At 48.4% G+C, this 22,842-nt stretch overlaps 2 protein-coding genes across 12 annotated transcripts; one reads left to right on the forward strand and one right to left on the reverse strand.

Moving 5' to 3' along the window:
• Positions 1-5,466: 5,466 nt before the first annotated feature.
• Positions 5,467-7,995, reverse strand: C2H16orf86 (chromosome 2 C16orf86 homolog). Its single transcript, XM_051974986.1, has 5 exons — positions 7,846-7,995; positions 7,325-7,530; positions 6,470-6,672; positions 6,109-6,285; positions 5,467-5,852 (listed from the first exon to the last, which is right to left on the reverse strand). Exons 1-5 carry the CDS (start codon positions 7,939-7,941, stop codon positions 5,668-5,670), a joined length of 867 nt encoding a protein of 288 aa, XP_051830946.1. The 5' UTR covers positions 7,942-7,995; the 3' UTR covers positions 5,467-5,667.
• Positions 7,996-19,372: 11,377 nt separating this feature from the next.
• On the forward strand, positions 19,373-22,523 carry ENKD1 (enkurin domain containing 1). 11 transcript variants are annotated; one of them, XM_051974994.1, is made up of 8 exons: positions 19,373-19,466; positions 19,772-19,873; positions 20,364-20,534; positions 20,902-21,074; positions 21,216-21,365; positions 21,454-21,617; positions 21,801-21,937; positions 22,138-22,523. In XM_051974994.1, exons 2-8 carry the CDS (start codon positions 19,789-19,791, stop codon positions 22,296-22,298), a joined length of 1,041 nt encoding a protein of 346 aa, XP_051830954.1. In that variant the 5' UTR covers positions 19,373-19,466; positions 19,772-19,788; the 3' UTR covers positions 22,299-22,523. The 11 variants fall into 11 exon arrangements, with proteins under 11 accessions (XP_051830954.1, XP_051830955.1, XP_051830959.1 ...); XM_051974995.1 differs by having other exon boundaries at positions 19,383-19,466; positions 19,775-19,873; XM_051974999.1 differs by having other exon boundaries at positions 19,408-19,490; positions 19,775-19,873.
• Positions 22,524-22,842: the final 319 nt, after the last annotated feature.

A 22,842-nucleotide genomic window follows, 5' to 3' on the forward strand; every position in this document is an offset into this window, starting at 1 on the left:
ATTTCACATCTCTGATGGTGTATCACCATATCTCATCTTCCCATAGCCCTTTTCATTTTTATCCATTCTACCATTTTTCTTCTTTATCCATTTGGATGGTGTGAAGTAAAACCTTTTAATATGCAATTATCTTATTACTAGTAATTTTGAACACATTTTCAGTTTACAATACCTTTAAAAATTATGTTACTTAGCCATTTATTTTTTTTTAAAATAATTATAACTTTTTATTGACAGAACCCATGCCTGGGTAATTTTTTACAGCATTATCCCTTGTACTCACTTTTGTTCTGACTTTTTCCCTCCCTCCCTCTACCCCTCCCCCAGATGGCAAGCAGTCCTTTACATGTTGAATAGGTTACAGTATATCCTAGATACAATATATGTGTGCAGAACCAAATAGTTCTCTTGTTGAACAGGGAGAATTGGATTCAGAAGGTAGAAATAACCCGGGAAGAAAAACAAAAATGCAAGCAGTTTATATTCATTTCCCAGTGTTCTTTCTTTGGGTGTAGCTGCTTCTGTCCATCATTGATCAATTGAAACTGAGTTAGATCTTCTCTTTGTCAAAGAAATCCACTTCCATCAGAATACATCCTCATACAGTATCGTTGTTGAAGTATATAATGATCTCTTGGTTCTGCTCATTTCACTTAGCATCAGTTCATGTAAGTCTCTCCAAGCCTCTCTGTATTCATCCTCCTGGTCATTTCTTACAGAACAATAATATTCCTTAACATTCATATACTACAATTTACCCAACCATTCTCCAATTGTTGGGCATCCATTCGTTTTCCAGTTTCTAGCCATTACAAATAGGGCTGCCACAAACATTTTAATATCTCTTTGGGGTAAAAGTCCCGTAGTAGCACTCTTAGCCATTTATCTTTTAAGGAATTGATTTTTTAAAAGGCAAAACTTTTCATGTCACTCAAATAAAGATTAGTTGAGAACAAATGATATTCGCCCCCTCTGAAATTGTTCCAAAAAGAGAATTTTTTTTACTACAATAATCCCAGTGTCAGGAATTTGGATTAATTTATTTCTTTGAAGACAGACAGTAACATAAATGTGCTTCGGTAAGAACACAGACCTAAAAGAAAAGATCTTACAGAAAATCTGATTGAACACCTTTTCTTCCTAAGAAAACGAGCAGCAGAGCTCATCAACATTTGACTACAGAGCTTCTTGCTGCAACTTGAGTGTTCTCTTAATTATATCTAACTGCAACTTTTCCTCCCCAGCTGGAGCTTATTCCAGAAGACCATAAGGATAGGAGACCATAGGATAAAGGATACTGATCTGAGTATCAGGAAACTCAAGTACTGGTCTTCTCTGTACCTCTGTTTCTTCCTTTATAAAATGCACTGTTAGTAAATAACAGATAATGTGTAAGATCCCTTCCTGTTTAATTTTTTTTTTAATTCTCTGGAGTGGAATTTTGAGTCTCTTGGAGACAGCAAATGGTACTTTTACCATGTGATTCTCACAGCTTAGGTACTACCATTATGTGGTCTGTTTAACAGGCAATTAGGTGTCCAAGTAGATAGGAAGACTGCTCTTCCTCAAGTTCAAATCTGGCCTCAGACAGTAGCTGTGTAACCCTGGACAAGTCACTTTACCTTGTTTGCCTCAGTTTTGTCATCTGTAAAATGAACTGGAGAAGGAAATGGCACACCACTTTGTCGTACCTTTGCCAAGAAAATGTCTATGGGATCACAATGAGGTCAAATATTAGACACCATTGGGAAATGACTAAACAATAAATTCCTCATTATAAGAAGGGTATTTTTTCCTATTTTGATTCTCTGACTAATCCATATGATAAAGAAATCCCCTATCACAAACCTAACAAATGGCCATCAACCCTCTTCTCAAAGAAAGGGAAATCTACTGCTCCAGGTAGCCCATTTCACTTCTGGATATTAGTATTATTATTTATTAGTATGTATTAGTAGGAAGAACTTTTTTTTTCTGATTTAGCTTAATTGATCACAAACTTCTCAAAAGATAAATGACCAAATGATGTAAGTGGTCTCTTTGCAACTTGTTGTGTCTTTTGGGATCAAACTGAACAAACTAAGATCAAGAGAGGCTCCCACCCCAAGGCCATATCTTAGGTATCTTGATAACTTACCTGAACTGATTCAGTAATGCTTTAAAAATTCCCACTTGGTCATACTCTCTCCATTCCCCCATGATCCTGCACCCCTCATCATAAGATGCCCTTTCCAGCCCATCTCTACTGTTCAATTTCATTTCCGTTCCCTTTAACCTGCCTTCCAGTGTCAATCTCAAAAGCTTCCCACTTTTCTGTGGTGCTCTCTTGCAGAAGGTGGCTCTTCTGCGCCAGGTAACAAACTTGCTTTCATCTCACATCTTTTCCTTCCATCCTATTTCATTGTCTGGTCTCCATGGATACCTGCCTCCCTCCTGACAGAGGCTAATCTCACCAGCCACCTTTCCAGCACTGATCATACTTGGGCTTATTCCTCTCTAGCACCAGCCCGTCACTGGTGGAGGTGGAGAAGTTGGAATCCTCCTGACTCCCCACTGCTACTTCCAGGCTCTCCCCTCTGCTTCTCTCAGTAACTTCTCTTCCTTTCAGATTCGCTCAGTCTATATCCAAGACACTATCAGATTGCTAGTAAGCATCATCAGGACCCTTCTTTCTTTCTTCCTCCCAGACTGGAAACCTTCACTCCTTCCAGAATCTCTTATTGTGGAGGATACCACCTGCATATTCCATATGTTGCCAAGACCTGTCGATTTTACCTGCCAGCTGTCTCTCATGTACCTTCTTCTCTCTGATGTCATTGTACTTATCCTAGTGCAGGCCCTCACCTGGACTATTGCAGTAGCCTGATGCTGGATCTGTTGCCTTAAATCTCTTTCCACTACAATTCAGCTTCCACTCAGTTGTCACAATGAGCTTCCTAAAGCACAGGTCTGTTTCCCTTCCCTACTGAATGAACTTCAGTAGTTTTCTATTACGTCCAAGACTAAATATAAAATCCTTTGGCACGCAGAGCTCTCCATACCCATCATCTTTCCAGTCTTTTCACTCCTTACAACTCTCCACATACCCTGATGACACTGGGTTCCTTGTTATTCTTTGCACAAGACTCTCCATCTCCCAATAACATTTCCGCTGGCTATCCTCATGCTTGGAATGCTCTCCCTCTTAGTTTCTGCCTCCTGGCTTTCCTGACTTTCTTCAGGTCTCAGCTAGAATCCCACCTTCTCCTGGAAGCCTTTTCCAATTTCCCTCAATGTTAGTGGCTTTCCTATCAATTATTTCCAATTTAGCCTGCATATAGCTTGTTTGGGCATAATTAGTTACAATTGTCTCTATTATATCGTAAGCTCCTTAAGGACCAGGACTGTTTCTCTCTTTTCTTTATACTTCTATCACTTAATATGGGGCCTAGCACATTTGTTCTTGTTCCATCTGTTCAGTCCTGACTCTTTGTGACCTGATTTGGGATTTTCTTGTCAAGAATATTTTCCTGTCTCAGAGTAGATATGTGATGTTTATTAACTGACTGTTTAAGGACCAGAAATGTGAGGCAATTTGCTCACATTTCCATAACTGGTAATTGGAGAGCTAAGACTTGACCCTAGATCTGGTGACCTGTAGAGACAGATAATAAAATTCAGAATTGGCTAGATTCAAAGAACAGTTATTGATCTATTGTCAGTGTGGCAGGAATATCAAAGGAACGTGTCCTTACTCCTGGTGGGTCAGCATTTCTGAATGGATAAAAGCCTACATTTATAATATTTTCAGGTGATAGCAAGTTGGGAGGGGTCACAAATGTACTGGAAAACTATCAAGGTCTAAAAGATTCTTGCTAGGCCAGAACATTTCGTCAAATCTATTAAGATAAAATTCAGTAGGAAAAAATGAAAATCTTAAAGGTGCCCCCCAAAAAATCAATTTCTCCAGTCTAAGTAGGGCTGGTTATTTGGAATTGTGTGCAGTTCTGGCCACAGCGATTTACAAAAGACACTGATAAGCTGGATGGTTTCCAGAGAAAGGAAAGCAAGCTGTTGATGTCCATGTCTTAAGAGAATCAACTGAAAGAATTGCGTGTATTTAGCCTTGAGAATGGAAGACTCAGGGAAGACATGGCAGCTGTCTTCAGATAGCTGAAGAAGAGGAATCAGCCTTGTTCTATCTGGTTCCAGAAAGCAGAAGTAGATCAATACAACAGGTGGAAGTTGCAAAAAGGCTATTTGGCCATTGATCAGTTGAGAAATTTGGGATCGATTTAGGCCAGACCAGAAAAACAAAGCAGCACTTCTTACCAGTGGGAGCTGTCAAGAGAAGTGATTTGGGTTGTCTAGGGAAAGAGAAGACCCTTCTTCTTGGAGGTTTTCAGGCAAAGGCTATAAATTTGTTGTAGGGTACCTCATTCTTTTATGGGTCAGCAAGATGGCCTTCTAGTTATCAAATTCTATTCAATTTGAAAGGTCCAATGATCAGATTCCAAGTTCAATGCTTTCCTTCCTCCTGGGTTTGATGAAGATACAAGAGAATCCCAATTAGCACAATTATATTGTTCTTATATAGTAGATGGAAGACCAGCCTTGGTTCATGACCCAACTCTGACTAAACTAGATTGGTGATCATGTGCAAGGTATTAATTAACTTGCCTGTTCCCCAGGCAATTCTCCAACACTTTTCAATTATAAATAAGTATCCAATCTCTACCAAGAGTGGAAGTTTCCATATTAGGAGTCCTCCATGACTAAATCACAGGGCTGAACCCCTCAAAAGAATATTGCTCAGACTAACTTTTCGGACTAATTTCTCCCTGGAAAATCCAAACTGATTCATCCTGAGGACACATTAGGGTTGGGGATAGAGGAGAGGAAGAACCACCACTTAATAGGGTTCTTAGAAACACAAGCAGCTTCCTAAAACTGACTGGCCTAATCCCCAAAGAGCAAGAACAATGTGGTAGAACAGTAACAATAATAATAGTTTACATTTATAAAGCACATTCTTGTTTGATCTCAAAGTATGAATTATTTTTATCTCCTTTTGACAGGTAAGAAAACCAAGGCACAATTAAATGACTCCTTCAAGGTCTCACTAAGATGAGGCTAAATTCAATCCCAGATTTTCCAATTCCAAATCCATCATTCCTACTATACAAGAAGCTCAGCTTGGGCTCAGGCAAAACTAGATTTAAATCAAGTCCCCCTTACCTTAGTTTTAACATTAGCATAAAGTTGTCTTGCTTTGTAACCCTTAAAGAGCAATAGAAATGTGAACTATCACAATTAAATCCAATGGTAGCTGTGCACAGAAACCTAAACAACTTTTTATTCTTGAACTTCAATTTTCTTTGTAAGATAGTCCAAGGGGAAAAGATGTAATATTTAGGTAGCTCCCCACTTCCCCTAGTTCTCCTCAGGGAAGCCAATCCCACAGGCAATAAATACCGGCAGGCCAAAAATTGCTAAAAATGTTTATTGCCAGTAAGCTTCAGAAAGCATTCATCCAGTAATACCACCAAGTGGAGAAGGGGGCAGAGGGGTATTTAGGTACAGAAAGGAGGCCCTTCTGGCCAAAAGTCCCAGTGAAGTGCCCCTCTTCCCGGAGCCTCTTGGCAGCAGGGGGCATGGGCCTGAGCCAGCCAGGCAGCAGAGGTTCTGTCACTTGTACTGGGGGGACAGCGGGGGAACGAGATGTGCTGCACACACACTCAGCATCTTGTCGATGTCCACCTGGGTCGACTTGTCCACCTCAGCCTTCAGCTGGCTGCTCGGGGTGAAGCTTAGGATGGGCACAGGCTCTTCAACTCCCTCCTCTGCAAACGGAGCCAGCACGGAGGGGATCGCTTGAGCCCGGAGAGAAGGAAGGAAAGAATATGTGGAGGAGGATCTTGATTTGGTGCCCCCCTCCAACCCCAGATCCCCTACAGAATCTGGTCTCTGGGGCCAGAACCACTGTCAGTGCTTTTCCCAGAACGGTCATCAAGGTGACAGGGCGCTTAGCCCCGGGGAGGCTGGAAGCCCCTGGTCCAACGGAGAAGGACAGGGAAGGAAGTTCCCCCAGCCCGCACTGCTGGGGCTTGACTTTAGAGCAACACTGACCTCCTAGGGGCGAGGCCTGTGGTCTCTCCACGCCTGCCTCCTCTGGGCCTCCAGGAGTCTGGTCTGGGACCAAGCCCAGTTCCACTTCAATCTCGGCTTCTCCATCCCCAGCCTGGTTCAACTCCGGGTTGCTGTAGTTGATGTACTGATATAAAGGCCTCAGGCGCTGAGCTTTTCCTGCAAGTGCCCATAGGTCGTGCCTCTGAGCGATGGGCGGCGCCCTGCAGGACCCTGTCCCCCATCTCCTCGGGGAATAAAGGGAAGGGGGGCGGGGGTCTTGAAGAGAAGACCCAGAGCTAAGGCTCGAGAGGACGGACCAGGTCCCAGAGCCACAGAAGTCCCCCCACAAAATGCCACTCACGCTCCAGCCCGAGGGTTTCCGCCGGGGTGGGCACCACGGTGGCAGTAGCCAAAGGCGGGGGCACGCCGAGGCTCTTGCGCTTCTTGGCCTTTTTGTGCTGCTTGGCCGGCGGGGAGGGCTCTCCTTGTGCCCCATCAGAGTCTTCCCTTCTCAAGGGCGGCCTTCTCAAATCAGCGTGCTGCAGGAGCAGCTCAGCCTCCACCCTGGGATGCACACGGGAGGGAAGGAACAGAGGAATACTGGATAGGCACTTCTCCCTGGGGCAACCGCCGGGCAAGCAAGCCCCGGCTGCGCAGTTCCCGCCACGAACCCCGGGGCTGGAGGCTGGGGACTGGGGGGAGGGGTTGCCGCTGGGCCGGTCTCCGGCCGCTTTCCCTGGAAATCCCTAGAACCCCGAGGGAATGAGGACACGTGGGCTTCCTCCTCTCTCCCTACCCCCAACGGGCCCAATTTGCCCCTGGATGTAGAACTCTATGGCCATATTTGGCCAAGTGACAACCTACTAACATTTTCCCTTTCTTCTTCCCAAGTAAATACTCCCGACTCTCCCTTCCTTTCTCCTTACCCCACTGGTCACTTCCTTCTCTTCGTTCTTAGTCCCACAGCCCACTCCTAAAGCCTCCAGGGACAACTTCCCCACCCCATCCCCTTGCAGCCGCGCCCCTTCACGCCTGGCCCGCCCAAGTCAACCGGGTCAGCTCGGTCCTGCCCAGCGACGCTGGCAGGGGCAATGCCGAGAGCCCGGGGGCCAGGCTCCGCACTTGGCAGGCAGGCGGGCGAAGTTTCGCCCTTCCCTGCAGCCCAGCGGTCAGCAGAGGAGCGTCGGGGCAGCCTCCCCGGCCCTCGCCCCCTCACTTGGCCGGCTTCCTCTTGAGCCCGTGGCTGGCCCGCAAGGGCGGGACCAGCGGCGGGGGGCGGGGACCCCGCGGCTCCAACTGCTCCTCATCCTTTGCCAGCTCCTCCTCCAGCTCCGGCTCGGGCTCGGGCTCCGGCTCCGGCTCCGGCTCGGGCTCCGGCTCCGGCTCGGGCTCCAGTCCCGACCCAGCCTGGCGCTCTTCCCCCTGCGGGTCACCGAGGTCTCGGGCCGGGGCGGGTGGCCACCAGCCCCTTATCCTGTCGCCGGCCCGGGCCGTTACTGGGATTGTGGAGGCCAAGCGGGCAACCCAGTCTTGTCCGCTCGCCTGGGGGCCTCCTCCCTCCCCACGGCTGCTGACGGAGGGGCCCCGCTCCCTTCCCCCGGTACTCTTTAGCGTCCTCAACTCCTCCCTCCGGGCGATCCCCTTCTGCCGCCTCCCCCACGCTCAGTCTCCCTCCCGGCCTTCTTACCCCTGCTCTGCCCTTCACGCTGAACTGTCACCCTCCCCCCCCGCTGTCACCTCTGCGCCCGGGCCCCCGGGGCTCTCTGGAGCCTGTCCAAGCGGTGCTGACCCCGCCGGGTTCCCCTGCCGCCTCCCCGGCCCTGCCATGGCCATGACCACGGGGAAGAGAGAAAGATCCTCTTCCCTCGGAATCCCGGGACTCGATCTCCCGTCCTTCGCTCGAGGGATGAGAGAGAAGGGGGGAGGGGGGAGGGAGGGAGTGTTAGAGCCGGGAATTCTAATCGAAGGTAATCGTGGGCAAAGGAAGGGCCTGGACGTAGCCGGGTATTGGGGTTATTGGCAATCTGACCGACTTCGTGACGGCCGGTGAAAAGAAACCGACGGGAGCCCGTTCCCCGGCCCCACCCCCAGCTTCAGGCCGCCCAGTGGGATAGAGAACAAATTCATTCATTCCTCCGACCAGCGAGCGGCTGAAATCTAAACAAGGAACGAGTGCGATTTCGCCCTTTCTCCCGAGCGGTTCGCATTTTGCCCTCACAGCCCTGGGAGACGGGCGCGGCCATCCCTGTTCGGTGGGTGCAGGCAAGTGCTTAGCCCGGGCTCGCAGGCTACGAGTACGGCATTGAGACTTCCTCGCTCTCGGTGCCCGCGCCCCACCAGGCACAGTAGGTACTTGGCTGGGGGATGAGCTTGTGACGCTCCGATCTATTCAGTCGGGTCTCTGGGGACTTCAGCATCACATCTCCCGCTACCTGTGGGACATCTGGAACTGGGTATCTCAGGATCATCCGACACTCAAAGTGTCACAGACCGAACTCGTCACTCACCCCCGACAAGCTCCCCCCTTACCACGGAGGGTGACGCCATCCTCCCAGTCACCTGGGGCTCACCCCCACTCCCCATATGCAATTGTTGCTAAAAACTAAAAAAAAAAAAAAAAAAAAAAACCCTTCTAACCTTTTTTTCTAACCCCTGTAACATCTCTCCTGTATTGTACCCTTCCCTCCTCTGTGACCAGCCTGTTTAAGGTCCCATGAATTTGTGCCTGAACTATCACAATAGATTTCTGGTCCTTGCCGCCAGCTGGTCCTCCACTTCGATTTCAAATTGAAATGCAGGTCTAACCCTTTGTGAACCCCCGCTTAACAAATGGGTGCAGTTATAAAATCCTACATGTGGCTTTTAAAACCCTTCAAAACCTGACCCCTGGGTTCCCTCCACATGCTCTGAGATCCAGTGATAGTGGCCTCTGCTGCTCTTCACACAGTCCCCCATCTGCTGACTCTGGGCATTTTCACTGACTGCCTCCCTCACTCATCTCCACCTCTCAACTCCCAATTTCCCTCCAGTCCCAGCTAAAATGAGTCTGTCATTTTTTGCAAGAAGCCTTTCCTTACCCCCCTTACTGCCTGAGAGCACCCCGCCTTATTCAGTAAATATCTTGTTCACGGTTCACATATTGTCTCCTGGTTCTTGAGCAGGGAGTGAGTTTTTGTTTTCTTTATAAACTAGAGCTTAGCCCAGATATAAATGTACATCTGTACTTGATTTTGTACATAAATGATATAATATAAAAAGTATAATGAGTAAAGGCATGAGGTAGGAACAAAGCATTTATTGGAGGGAAAGCCCTGGTCTCTAAATTGGGCTTAAAGGAGTTAGGGAAAGCTGTCTGGAGGAAATGAATGGCCTTCAGTTGGGCCTTGACTGGCTTGTTGGTGGAGGGAAAAAAGAATCTGGGGGCAATTGGTAAAAAATCACATTAGGACACTTGCCCCTCTAGATGTACCACCAGCCAGCATGGTTGATGCCTCTTGTCCCAAAACGGCCTCCCTTCTTTAGTCTGCCAAGAATCCTTAGCTTCCTTCAAGACTCAGCCCCTCGATGCTACTGCTGACAGGAAACCTAACCTGCTAATTCCCTCTCCCTCTGGAAATTACTTTGAATCTACTTTGTATATCCACTTAGTATTTAATTTTCTGAGTACTTTGAATCTGCTTTGTATATCCATTTAGTATTTGATTTTCTATGTGCTTGTTGCCATAAAAAAAAAAAAAGAAGAGTTTAAATTCCTTGAAGACTGGGGACTATTTCCTTTTCTGTCTTTATAACTGGGGCTTAAGGCAGGATGTTTTCACCAGAATCTCTTATCTGTTCTCCAGTTATAATTTAACCAGGGTCCAAAGAAAGGGTAATTTGGGGAGGAGAGTGATGGATTGAGAATGTTGCTGAGAATGAGCTTCTTCCTTCCTTCTCAGAAATCTGTTTCTGATTGTGGAGATTTTTATACCTTTTAGAGAATTCCAGGAAAGTCTATACTTTTCGGGAGATAGGAGGCTGGGGAAGAGAAGTAATGGAGGTAAGAAGAAAGAACAGCATCAGCAAAGCAGTATGTAGGAGTACTGCATAAAGTGCTTCTTTTTCCATTAACCCTTGAGATTTGGACATCCTTGCTCATCATTTTTTCCATCCAATAACATTGGCCCTCTAGCTGTTCCATGAACTATCCATCTCTTGGTTCTGGGTATTCTCTCTGGCTGTCCTAGAGAGATGGGCTGAACACTTCATAGTGTTCTTAATAGACTATCATCAATCAATGCTAAAGCCATTGACTGTTTATCTCAAATAAAAGTCAATCCTTCTCTAGCTGAAGTTCCAACTGAAGAAGAGTTTTTTTTTATTAAAACTTTTTATTTTTAAAACATGCATGGATAATTTTTCACCATAGACTCTTGCAAAACCTTGTGTTTCAAATTTTCCTCCCTTGCCCTCACCTCCTCCTCTAGATGGCAAGTAATCCAATATATGCTAAACATGTTAAAAATATGTGTTAAATAATATATATACACACATATTTATACAATTATCTTGCTGCACAAGAAAAATCAAAAAGGAAAAAATGAGAAAGAAAACAAAATTCGAGCAAAAAACAACAAAAAATGTGAAAATGTCGTGTTGTGATCCACACTCAGTTGCCACAGTCCTCTCTCTGGGTGTAGATGGCTCTCTTCATCACAAGATCATTGGAACTGTGAAGAAGAGGTTTTGAATGTCATTAGACTCCTTTTGTGTAGTGAAGCACATGGTGCTGATTATATTTCCAGCTGAGATTTTACATGGTTAGAGAGTCCCATTGCTCATACAAAAGCTGACTGAAATTTTCTGGGTTACATGGCAAGAAGAGGTTATCTCTCAGGAGTTCAAGGATGCCTCCATTGTCCATCTCTAAAAAGGTAAATGGAATAGATTGTTCTGTGTTAATCACAGGGGACTCTCGCTCTTAGTCATTGCCAGCAATGGTCATTGCAGTCAAGATTCTCTCCAGAGAACTCCTTAAAAGGCTGATCCTTCACCTGGAAGAGGATCATCTACCTGAGAGCCAATGTGGCTTCAGAAAGGCTGAGGAATAATGGATATGGTTTTTCTTGCCCAAAAACTTCCAGAGAAATGCCAGGAACAGAACAGACCCTGTATGCAACATGTGTAGATCTGACTAAGGCCTTGGATACTGTCAGTCATTCGCCCTTATGGAAAATTATATCAAAATTTGGCTGTCTGGAAAAGCTCATCAGTATTGCCCATCCATTTCATGACAGCATGATTGCTTCTGGCTAATGGGCGATGCTCTCGAGCTTTCCTAGTAACCAATAAGCGAAACAATGTGCTTGCTCTCATACTTTTTAGCATGTTATTTTCAGTCATGTTGTCAAACGTCTTGAATGAGGGTGAACAGGGCATTCAACTTGAAAAGGCTACAAGCCAAAACTAAAGTGGAGGGAGTGTTTGTTTGCAGATGATTGGACACTCAGTGCAGCCTCTGAAGCGGAGATACAACAAAATATGGGTCCATTTTCCTCTGCTTGTGCTAATTGGCCAACGATGACCACCAAGAAAACAAGGTTCTCTATTAGCCAGCACTATATCATCCATATGTGGAACCTTCAGTTACAGCAAGTGGAGACGTTTTGAATGCTGTGGATAATTTCTCTTACCCTGGCAGTATATTTCCAGGGATGTCCACGTTGATAATGAGAGTGATACATGTGTTGCCGGAGCTAGCTTGTGTTTGGGAGATCCCCAGGGAAATAGTGAGAGGGGAGAGATAGTAGACGGACTACCAAACTGAAGGTCTGCAGAGCTCTTGTGCCGATCTCATTGTTGTATCCTTGTGAAACGTGGAGGGTTTTTACCAGCAAATGGAATCGCTTCCATTTGAATTGTCTCAGGAAGAACTGAAGATCACCTGGCAGATAAGATACCAGACACTGAGCTCCTTCCTTGAACTAAACTGCCCAGCATTCTAATTCTACTGCAGAGAGCGCAACTCCACTGGGCTGGCCAAATGTTCACTTGCCAAAAAAGACTGTTTTGTGGAGAACTCGTCCAGAGCAAACCTTCACAAGGAGGTCAGAAAGTGTGATACAAGGACGCTCTCAAGGTCTCTCAAGAACTTTAGAGTTGACTGTATGACATGGAGGGCACTGGCACAGGACTGCTCAGCATATTGTGCCCTCAGCAGAGAAGGTGCTGTGCTCTAGGAGCAAAACAGAATTGAGTTAGCTTAGAAGAAACTCGAGATACACAAAGTGAGTGAGTGCACCCCAAATGTTGACAGGCAGAGCACTCCTAGCTCGTATTGATCTGATCAACTACAGGCAGACACACTGTAACTTGACTAATATAGTGATGTCATTTTAGTACTCTTCGAGTATGAAGGACAATAGCCAACCAATCCCCACAGAAAAATACTTGACATAATGCCTTCTTTGTTTTCAGTAATAATAATAACCCCATAGTAGGAGAGAAACTTTGGAATCTCACTCATGAAGGGCCATCTTGCCTGGGACCTTGCCTCCCAGGACCCTGAAGACTATGAAGGGGATTCCCCAGCCAAGAAACTAAGGTGCTGGTCCTTCCCGGGAGTGGTGATGCTATATGTTGCTTGCTTCTTATACTGTTTTTAGTGGTATAATAGTGATCACTGAGTTTGTTGATTAACTGTGTATTACTTTTATGTTATAAGTTTCCTATTCCCCTATGTCTTGTTTGAACCAAAGTTCAGAGCAATAGTAAACTGGTATTCACCCCTCCCTTTTAAGTCTGCACCTGTTGAACGCAAATTCTGAACCTAGATTAGCTTTACATACACAAATATATAGAGAAAGCAAAACCTTGTAGAGGATAAATAGGAAATTATCAGAGTGACTAGAGGACTTGGACAAAGCTAGGTAAAAGATGGGATTTTAGATGCAACTTAAAAGAAATTGGAGCGAGTCTTCCAGGGATGGGGGTTAGGGAGCAAGTACGTTCTTATGTTCTCAGCAAAGAGTTAAATGAAGGACATGGCTGAGACTCACTAAGATTCCTTGCAGTATGTGGTTCTCTCCCCTTCTCCCCTCCATTAGATTATAAACTTCGTGGGCAGGGACTGTCTTTTGCCTCTTTTTTGTATCCCTACTGCTTAACGGCGGGCCTGGTGCATAGTAGGTGCTTAATGAATGATTATTGATTAATCATTTCAGGTCTGAACACGTGTCAGCTCTCTTTGAGAGTCTCCATTGAGGAGCAAAGTTGGGGAAATTGGGGACAGACGGTTGGAGAGCACCCAGTTGCTAGACCCTGAATCACTTTAGGAGGGGAGCTGAATCAGATCGTCATTTAATAAACATTAAGTGCCTTCGGTCCCAGGCGCCGGACTAGCTGCTGGGATACATCCCTCTCCTAGAAATTCCTCATTTAAGGGGGAAACCTGCCAAGAATCACACAGGGTAAATTGAAAAAGGGAAAGCCTAGAAATAAGGAGGGGACCAGAATTAATTAAGGGGGGTCACAGCAGCCAAATGGAAATTCAAGTCTAGACCGGCTGGAGGGTAAGAAGAGTGAGAAAGTTGGGGCCCCATCCTGCCCCTTTGCTTTCCTGACTGGAGGAGGGTCCTTATTTTCTATGACCTAAGGGGGAGGTCCCCAATACCCCGCGTAGCCACAGAACAGCGGACCCCCCGCCCAGGGGGGACGATCGGAGCGCGGAACGTCTCGGAAAGGGGGGTGGGGGCTAGAGCCGGAGGCACTGGCGCCCAGGCTGCCGAGGCCCCGCCCGCACAGCCAGCACGCGCACGAAGCAGTCACCTTGCCATCTGGGTCAAGGGCTGGAGCGCTGGGCTTGCGGCTGGGCCGGTGCGCCACCCTGTGGACAAAGCCCTGCGTTTCCCGTCCCGGCCGGTTCCGGGGAAGTGATGCTCTCTGCCGGGCGGCGCGCGGGGGCGGGGGCTCCGTCAGCCCCTCCCTTCTTACCTGAGACACCCCCCCCCGCGCTCGGGGCCGCGACTTCCACCCCGCGCCAATAGTGCTTCAGACCCGCGGGGACGGCGAGCGAGCAGCTCGGGGCTCCTTCCGCGGAGGAAACACCCAGAGGAAGGAACGTCCTCAGTTCGGGCGGGCTCAGCCCTGGGGAGTTGGGACTTTCCGAGGGGTCTGCCCACCAGCCCACACTGCCTTTCTCCAGGCATTTAATCCAGGCTCCTGGGAGCCTGAGCAAGCGCCCTTCCTTTCTGGGGAAAATGAGAAGGTTGGGCCGGGGGTCAGCCGCCCCGTGATCGCGGGGGCCCTGAATACCAGGCTGCACCCTCCTTCAGACATGGGTGGTTTCCAAAGGTTTGGGCTTAGGCGACATGATCAGAACAGAGCTTTATGAAAATGAGTCGTTTTAATTAAACCGATTAAAGCACAGTCAGAAAAAGAACACTGAACGGGAAATCAGGAGCCCTGGACTCGAATCCCCGCTCTCCCTGTAACTGGCCAGGTTACTTGGAGAAAGTCACCGAGCCTAGGAGAGCCTTCAGTTCCTCCTCTCTAAAGTGAGCATGGACCCCTACCAACTGGGAAAGGCTCTGACAGTGCCCAGTTTTATACATAAGAAAAACATGAGAACAAATCACATTTATACGTTGTTTCTCCCAGAATTGTTAGGAGAACCAGATGAGATAATAATGTAGAGCATTTTCCAAAATTCGAAATAGTATTTAATCAATAAACATTTGTTAACCACCTACTATGTGCCAGGTACCGATGCTAAGCGCTAGGGATACAGATAAAGACCATACAGGATGCAAACGCTGTGTACAAATAAGATATAGACAGAACAAGCAAGGAATTCTCTCTTTTTAAATTTGTTTTTTGCTAGTAAGTGTTGAGTGTCTGAGGCTGGATTTGAATTCAAGTTCTCCTGACTTCAGGGCCAGTGCTCTATCCACTTTGCCACCCCAAGAGATTTCTTGTAAAGGCTCAAGAATTTAGGGATCTTGGCAGAAAGTAAGTTTTAAACTAAGACTTGAAAAAAGCCAAGAAGGCCACAAAGTGGGGATGAGAAAGGAGAGCATTCTAGGTGGGGAGGATGCAACTAAAATACGTGGAGCTGAGAGATCAAGTGTCTTCTCTGAGGAACAGGAAGGGGACCAATGTCATGGATGGAAGAGGACTTAAAATGTGAGATAACTGGAGAAGTTAGGGCAAAGGGCAAAAAGAAGGAGGACTGAGGAAAGGCCGTTGGATTTGGCGATTAAGAGATCACTGACGCTTCAGTGGAATGAAGAGGTCTCGAGCCAGATTGTAGTCACAAAGAGATCGAGAGAAGATGGCCTTCTGAAGGAGTTGGGACCACAAAAGATAGAGGAAATTTGGGGATACAGTTGGAGGTTCGGGAGGCTTGAGGGAGGGGTTTTTGATGATGGGAGAAACATGAGTATATGTGTGAGAAGCAGCCAGTGGAAGAAAGTGCTTGAAGATAAGTGAAAAGATGGCATTTACAAAGGAGAGATTGGTCTTGATTAGAAGTGCCACATAAGTATGGGGCGTGGCAGAAGGCATGTGAGTGACTCGAATTCGGAAAGGGGTGGGGGAGAGGAAGTTCACAGCACAAGCCCTCCATTTTTTCAGTAAAACATGAACTTCTCAAGTTTCTCCATTGAAAGGGGGCAGGAAGGAAGCCACAAGAGGTTTGAGAAGGGATGAAAAGGTTTGGGGGAGCTACATCTGCTGCCTTTGTTCTTATGCTGCTGAACAATGTGGAGAACATCTGACAGGGTCCACTAGAAATATGTCACATCACCTCAACTGGGCCCTCACCACTGCCAGGCAATCCTTTATGTCTCCCTTAACAACTCACTATCTGGAAAAGCAGATGGTGGGAGTGATCCTTCTATCTGTCGGAAGCTTGGCAGGGCAAAATTATCAATGTGATCAGAGGGCAAGAGACACAACAAAGAGGACAGTGTAGCGTCGAATTGGTTCGCCCATGGGGTCAAGATGGGAAAAAGAGAGCGTGGTTAATTCAGGGGGCATAGACCGGGAGGGAACCTAAGTATGGAAGGCGGAGGGACACTAAGAATCCAGTAGACTGATTAAATTAAAGAATTTCAAAGTTCACAGATATGGAAACGGTGCTTTTATGGATGATGGCAAAATCAAAAGTAGGACCACTGGTGGAGGCAGGATGGCAAACGAGGAAGGTGATGACCTAGGAAGTTGGCGTGTTTAAGGGAGAATGGTGATGTGCTCTGGTACCCAAGGAGAAGCTGGGGAGGAAAGATTGTGAGCCAGGGACTGAATTCATTGAGGGAGGAAAATCTGGAGATTCATAAACAACAGCTACCAGGATTCCGATTGGGAATACCAATCAATTCTTCAAGAAAGTTTGAATTGGTCTGAGTATTTGGGGGACAAAAATTGGAACTATGTCAGAAAAGTCACCAAATTGTTCAGATGATTTAAGCCTGATAGCCCAGGAGGCTCAGGAATAAAAGAAAGGCTTCAAATATACAAACATTCAGAGAAGCTGCTTTGTGTGTTTGGAAACAAAAAAATTAGAAAACCGTGGATGGCCATTGATTGAGGAAATGACCTAACATCGCAATTTATTAAATGTAATCGAATACTATCATGTTATGAGAAGTAATAAATGGGAGATACTCAAAGAAATCCGGGAAGACTTTTATGAACTGAATGAATAATAGGACCATAGGCCCAGAGTTGGACGAGGCTTCAGAGACCATCTATCCCTATGTGCTCATTTTACAATTGGCTCAGATGGAAGTAAACATCACTGGGGGAACAATCTGCACAATCACTCTAATTATATGAATGAAAACAATACTACCAGGAAGCCAGACTCAAGCTAGTTGCATGACCAATCTTGATTCCTTCTTCAGACAAGTGTGAGTGTTCAGCGTTGCATACGCCCAAAGTACAACTTGATCACTGGTTCGATTTTGGTTAAATATTTTTCTTTGTTAAGAGACAGTTCAGAATTGGGGAAAAGAGTATTGGAAGATAGGACATGGTCTAAAACACGTGGATTGTCAACGGGCCATCACAGCATCAGGAGATTTATGAGAAAAGCAGGTTTATTTCAAGAGAAATGAACATGCACGTGGAACCCAGAGTTCCCAGTCCTGTAGAAGTTTGCATATTAATGCCAGTATAACAAAAGGGAGAGGAGAAAGCAGGAAGGGGTATGTAGCATGGGAGGGTATAGGTGCAATAATTTCTCCCAAAGGGAGAGACAAGGGCTATGGCAAAAGCCAAAGTCTTTTCCCTTGGGAACTGCTGGGCTAGGAAGATAAGAGCCCATTTGTCTGCAAAAGACCTCAAGGGCTCAGGCATTTTCCCAGCATGGCACAGACTGGCTGGCACACTGGGGATCCAGCTTGGGGTGCAAACACCAAATTATGTCAGCTGGGGTGGGGAGGCAAGCACAGTGGCAGGCTCTGTTCTTAACACATTCAGGACATGGTCTGCGTTTCTGGAAAATGAAAATTCAAAAAGATAAGTTCAGGGGAGCGCTTGATAACAGTACAGAGACAGATTTTATACTGGCCAAAAATATATTTTGCTGCTGGGTTTTTTGTTTTTTAATTGGCATAGTAAAGTCCAAATGTAAACTAGGTGAGTGGAGAAAAAATAGCTTGTTTCCTTAAATTTACCTTTTGTTCTGGTTCAAACTTATTTTCATGCTGAACCAGAAGGGTTGTAGGGAATGTCCTGCTCTAAGCCAACCAGGTGGCTGGAACAGTTATCATCCCCTTCATTTGCTATTCCACCTCCCCCCTGTGGTCCCACCTCTGGTCTTGCCATCATCCATAAAAGCACCATTTCCATGTCCATGACCTTTGAAATTCCTTAATCTGATCACAGTCTCCCTCCACCTTCCATTCCCCAACTCTGTGAAACTCTGGAACATCTGCCGCTGGACAAAGGGCTCACTCCCAGCTGCCAAAGTCAGCACAAACGCCGGCCTTCATGCCTTTGCCCCCTTCCCCATAACTTTTGGATCTTTCGGATTCTGATCCAGAGCTCCTTTAGGAGGAGTCTATCCTCATAGTCATGATTAGATGTCAACCCAGTGATTAGAGCCCTGGACGTGGAAGACGATCTAAATTCAAAAACAGCCTCAGACTCCTACTAGCTGTGTGAGGCTGTGCAAGTCTCTTCACGCTCTTTGCCTCGGTTTCCTTATCTGTAAAATGAGGATAATAGTATCTGCTTCCCAAGGTGGTTGTGATGGTCAAAAGATAATATCTGTAAGTGGGTGCACTTCTTTACCTTCCCCTTATTCCATCACCTCTGTCTCTGCTTTTGTCCTCCTAAATATATATTTACCCCCAAAAAATAAAAATTTAAGAATATAAAAAAAAAACAAACCAAAAACTTTCCTTCCCTGAGATCCTTTTTCTTATTTCCCAGTGTATCAATCTTTGAAATCGGCTGTTTTATACCCCCTTGTCCTATACCTCTTTGAGGAGGGCTGTGGAGAGACAATTGGGGTTGAGTGACTTGTCCGGGATCCCATAGCAGGGACTAAGTGTCTGATTTGAACCCACGCCTCCCGCTGCCTCTGTGCCATCTAGCTGCCCGGACACGTGCTTTTCCAGCCCCCATTCTTGGCCTGGGGCCTCTGCCGGGTTTGTGGCACTTGTGGGAGCACAGAAGGAGGAAGGAAAAGGGCGCGTGCTTTTATCCGGGCCAAGAAGTGTTGTGGCAGAGGTTGGATTTGAACTCAGGTCTTGCTGAGTTCAAATCCCTGGGCAAGTCACTTAACCCCAGTTGCCTCAGGGGAAAAAAAAAAAAAAGGTGCTGAGGATTAACAGCGAAGTTGCCCGCAGTGACTCTCCTGTATGACTCTGGGCAAACCACTTCCTCTTTCTGGCCCTCAGGTGTGGCTGGGGACAGTGCTGGAGTCAGAGGAACCTGAATTCAAATCTAGCCTTAGACACTAAGTAGCTCTGGGTGGAAAACCAGTTTGACCTCATTTTTTAATCTGTGAAATGGGGATAATAACAGTACCTGCCTCTCAAGGTAGTTGTTTGGGTCAAATGAAAAAATAATTAGCACAGTGTTTGGCACATTTTTGTTTCTGTTCGGTCATGTCCAATTCTTCGCGACCTCATGACTCATGGTTGGCGTCATTTAAATATTAGCTATTATTTTTATCATTATTATTATGGACGGGGGAGGGGTAGTGGTCAGAAGCGCTCTACAGCCTTTGAACTACAAATCCCAGAATCCATTGTGCTCCGGGGATTTTCCCCCCCCCTTTTTTTTTCCCACTCAACCGGAAGCTGGTGTTGCTAGGCGACACCAACTCCCGGTTGGGCCCTGGCGTTGCAAAAGTCTGGACTTGGATGGTGACTAGATCGGTGCTAGGGCTGGTGCTGGTGACCCCCGAAGGAGGGATGGGGGCGATGGGAGGGCTGGCGGCCTGAATGTAGGATTGGCTTGGGTCCCTCCAAGGATGGCGGGCGGCGTAGGGGAAGTGACCCAGGTGGGGGAGGGGCCGACCGGGTGGGGAGAGAGCCAGACTTCTATGGGGGGCGGGGCGGCATGGGGGGAAGGGAAGAAGAAGAGGCTGGCCACAGAACCCCGCTCCAGCCCCCAGACACTGACATCCCCTTCCACTCCCCCCTGCACCCTTCCCCCCGTTTTCTTCTAGCAGCAGAAGCCCCAGCCATGTGCGAGGGACCTTCCAAGATCTCGGGCCCCATCCCTCCTGATCCCACCCTGTTCCCCAACTACTATAAGCGCCCGGGCACACGTAAGTGGCTCAGCAGCCCCCCGCGAGGGGCGGGTGGGCAGGCGCACCTGGCGGCAGGTAGCCCCAACACTCATCACTGGCTGGCTTTGGGCTGATTCCATTCTGGCCGGGAAGCTAAAGCCCAATAAATAGCTGAGCCTCCCTTCATTTGTAAAGTATGATATTCTTTTAGGACATGGCTAATATGAAGACGGGAATAATCTGTATCAAATTGCTCTCCTCAATTTGAAGGGAGGGGGAAAAGGGAGACAATTTGGAACTCAAAACTAAAAAACACAGTTTTAAATTGTTTTTATATGTAATAAAAGGTACATTTTAAAGAGTAAAGTGGAAGTGGATAGTAACATGTAGACGTGATCATGTAAAACCGTGATTTTTATGCCCCTGTTTCACAGGTGGTTGCAAGCAAAGTATTTTCCAGCCCTCAGAGCTGTTCTCTACCTGTGAGTTATGATTATTGTAGCACCGCCCCTCTCCTGCTTGCTTCCAGCCCGTAGCCTTGAAGGAAGTGCTCGGAAGCTAAGCCTGGAGCCTCCCTGGCAACCAGGTGCCCCCCTGGACCAGCCTGCTCCTCGAATTCACCCCGGATCCCAGCAGAGCCTGGTGGGAGTTCTGCTGCAGCTCCAGGAGGTTTCCTTGGGCAGCGAGCCCTTGCCCAAGAGTAAGTGCCAAGAGCAGCAGCCTGGGCCCCCTGGCACCAAGGAAGCTTCCCTTCCCCCACTGCCACTCACTCAGGCTTGGGGGCATGGGATGGGAAGCCGGGAAGACCAAGCCCTCAGAGGGAGACCCATCCCCAGGTGAGCTAGGAGACCAGGGCTATCCACGGCCAACTCCCAGTGTAAATGGGCCAGTCCCGGGGGGCAGAGCACGGTGAGAGGCAGCATTTCTGGGGACCCAGGGCATCTCCTCTGGCCATCCATTTGATGTGGGACAAGTCAGGTGGTGACTTCCTCTTCCATAAAAGGAGGGGTTTGGACCAGCTGATGTTCAAGAACTTAGGAAATTGGCAGTGTCTCCCTGACCCCCAGGGAAGGACCTAAAAAACCACGAGAAGGAGAACGTGAGGCGGATCCGGGAGATCCAGAAGCGGTGCCAGGAGCAGGAGCGGGGACAAGACCACGGCCGGCCGAAGCCGCTCAAGGCCCTGTGGCGCTCGCCCAAGTATGACAAAGTGGAGTCCCGGCTGAAGGCCAAGCTGCAGGTACTCCCCCCCACCCCCGTCTCCCCTTCCCCCCAGCTTCTGACCGCCTCTGCCTGGCTGGGCTGGGGCCAGGGGCTGCAGGGGGAGGAGGGAGGGCTTCCCTTCAGAGCCCGCCTGACGCAGTCCCTCTGCTTCCCCCAGGAGCCATCCCCTGCCTCTGTGCCAGAGCTTCCGGCTTTCCTGCGGGCTTATTCCCGCTGTGGGCCTGGGGTGCAGCCTCGTCGTGGGGCTTCCGCAGGCCTGGCTTCGCCCAGCACTGATGGTTCCCAGCCTCCGGGCCCTGATGCCAAGGTGATGCATCTGCATGGGGTGCTGGGGTGGAAAGGAGGAAAGGGCAGGTGGCCCAGGACAGCCACCCATGCGCTCCCCTCTCCTGCAGGGCCAGGGTCCGGCGGTGGACTTCATCACCCACAATGCTCGGACAGCCAAGGTCGCGCCTCGGCGGCGGTCACGCTCCCTGCAGTGTCTGGCTGAGGTACGGGAGCAGCAGCGGCGGGCCCAGGAGGAATACAACACCAGGCAGAAGGGCCACGTGCCCCACTAGTAGGTCCTTCCTGGTCCCTGCTCCGTGCCCCGTGCCCTCTGGCCCCACCGGGGTCCTCAGCCCAGAGGAAGGGAGACAGCGCCCCAGTGCTCCGCCCCACTTTGCCGAAGGGCCGAGGGAGGCCATTGGGTCTGGGCTGGGCATCTGGGGACGGGGTAGCTCACTCACTCTGCCTTCGGTAGTCTGGTGGAACGGAAAGATCTGTGGCGCCGGGAAGCTGAGGAGCGTCAGCGAAACCAGCCCGACCCCGAGATACCCGCAGGCCATACCATGATGCCCGAGAGCCAGCGCCTCAGCACCCTGAACTCCCTTCTCCAGAGTGAGTGTCCAGGCCAGTTAGGGTCGGGGGGCACCAAGGAGAGGGAGCCAGAAAACTTCCCCCCAGTACCTCACTTCCTGCCAGCCTGTCCCCTGTGGCTGCGGGCCATGTGCAGCGGCCTGACTCCTGCTGAGTCCTGGGGTCCTAACTGCCGAGGAGGGGAGCTGGAACCCTGTACCCTGAGCCCTTTTCTTTCTCAGAACAAGAAGAACTGCTTAAGGAGCTGGTGCTGTTGCCTTCTGGAGCCGACTCCCTTCGAGCCCAGAACCACAAGGCCGAGCTAGAGAAGAAGCTTTCCCAGGTGGAGGAGGCCCTCAAGATCTTCTCCCGACCCAAAGTCTTCGTCAAGATGGACTCCTGAGCTCTTCCCCTCTGGCCCACAGGAAGGCCACTGGAAACCCCTCTGCCCCTTCCGAGGAGAGGAGTGGCTTGAGGGGTCCTGAAAGGGAAGGTTCTCGTACTTGTGACCCAAGTGTACTGTGGTAACCCCCTGAACCCCTCCCCAAGGGCAGCAGAAGGAACAAGCCCAGGGAGCCGCCGTCAAGAATATTTTTCTGTTTTTAAATTAAACCTTTTTTTTACATGAGCAATGACCCCAATCTCCTTACTCCTGACCTCTTCCCAAGTTAATGTTTCTCTAGAAATGCCAGGCTAAGTGGGCATGGAGGCACGGAGAGGGGGCTCTGTCAGCCACATCAGCCAGCTTTGGGGGGAGAGTGACAGCAGGACAGCTATTCCTGTGGAACCCAAAGCTCAGCAGCTTTGCCAGTTCCGGGGTCATGCTGAGGGGGGTCCCAGGGCCCTTGGTGGCCTCCTGTGGATGAGGGCCAGGAGGAGCTGCTGCCGAGAACAATGACAGTGGGACAGCACAGCCCACAAGACATCCTGGCTCCTTCCCCTTCCTC

This window comes from Antechinus flavipes, chromosome 2 (assembly GCF_016432865.1).
Source record: "Antechinus flavipes isolate AdamAnt ecotype Samford, QLD, Australia chromosome 2, AdamAnt_v2, whole genome shotgun sequence".
NCBI classification, from domain to species: domain Eukaryota; kingdom Metazoa; phylum Chordata; class Mammalia; order Dasyuromorphia; family Dasyuridae; genus Antechinus; species Antechinus flavipes.

Coding starts and splice junctions, on each gene's coding strand:
- C2H16orf86 (XM_051974986.1), bottom strand. CDS start 7,941: ATGGCCATGGCAGGGCCGGGGAGGCGGCAGGGGAACCCGGCGGGGTCA. Junction 6,673..7,324: donor CTCAAGAGGAAGCCGGCCAA/GTGAGGGGGCGA, acceptor TGTGCATCCCAG/GGTGGAGGCTGAGCTGCTCC. Junction 5,853..6,108: donor ACAGGCCTCGCCCCTAGGAG/GTCAGTGTTGCT, acceptor TCCGGGCTCAAG/CGATCCCCTCCGTGCTGGCT.
- ENKD1 (XM_051974996.1), top strand. CDS start 19,663: ATGGGGGGAAGGGAAGAAGAAGAGGCTGGCCACAGAACCCCGCTCCAG. Junction 19,874..20,363: donor CTATAAGCGCCCGGGCACAC/GTAAGTGGCTCA, acceptor GCTTGCTTCCAG/CCCGTAGCCTTGAAGGAAGT. Junction 21,075..21,215: donor GGCTGAAGGCCAAGCTGCAG/GTACTCCCCCCC, acceptor TGCTTCCCCCAG/GAGCCATCCCCTGCCTCTGT.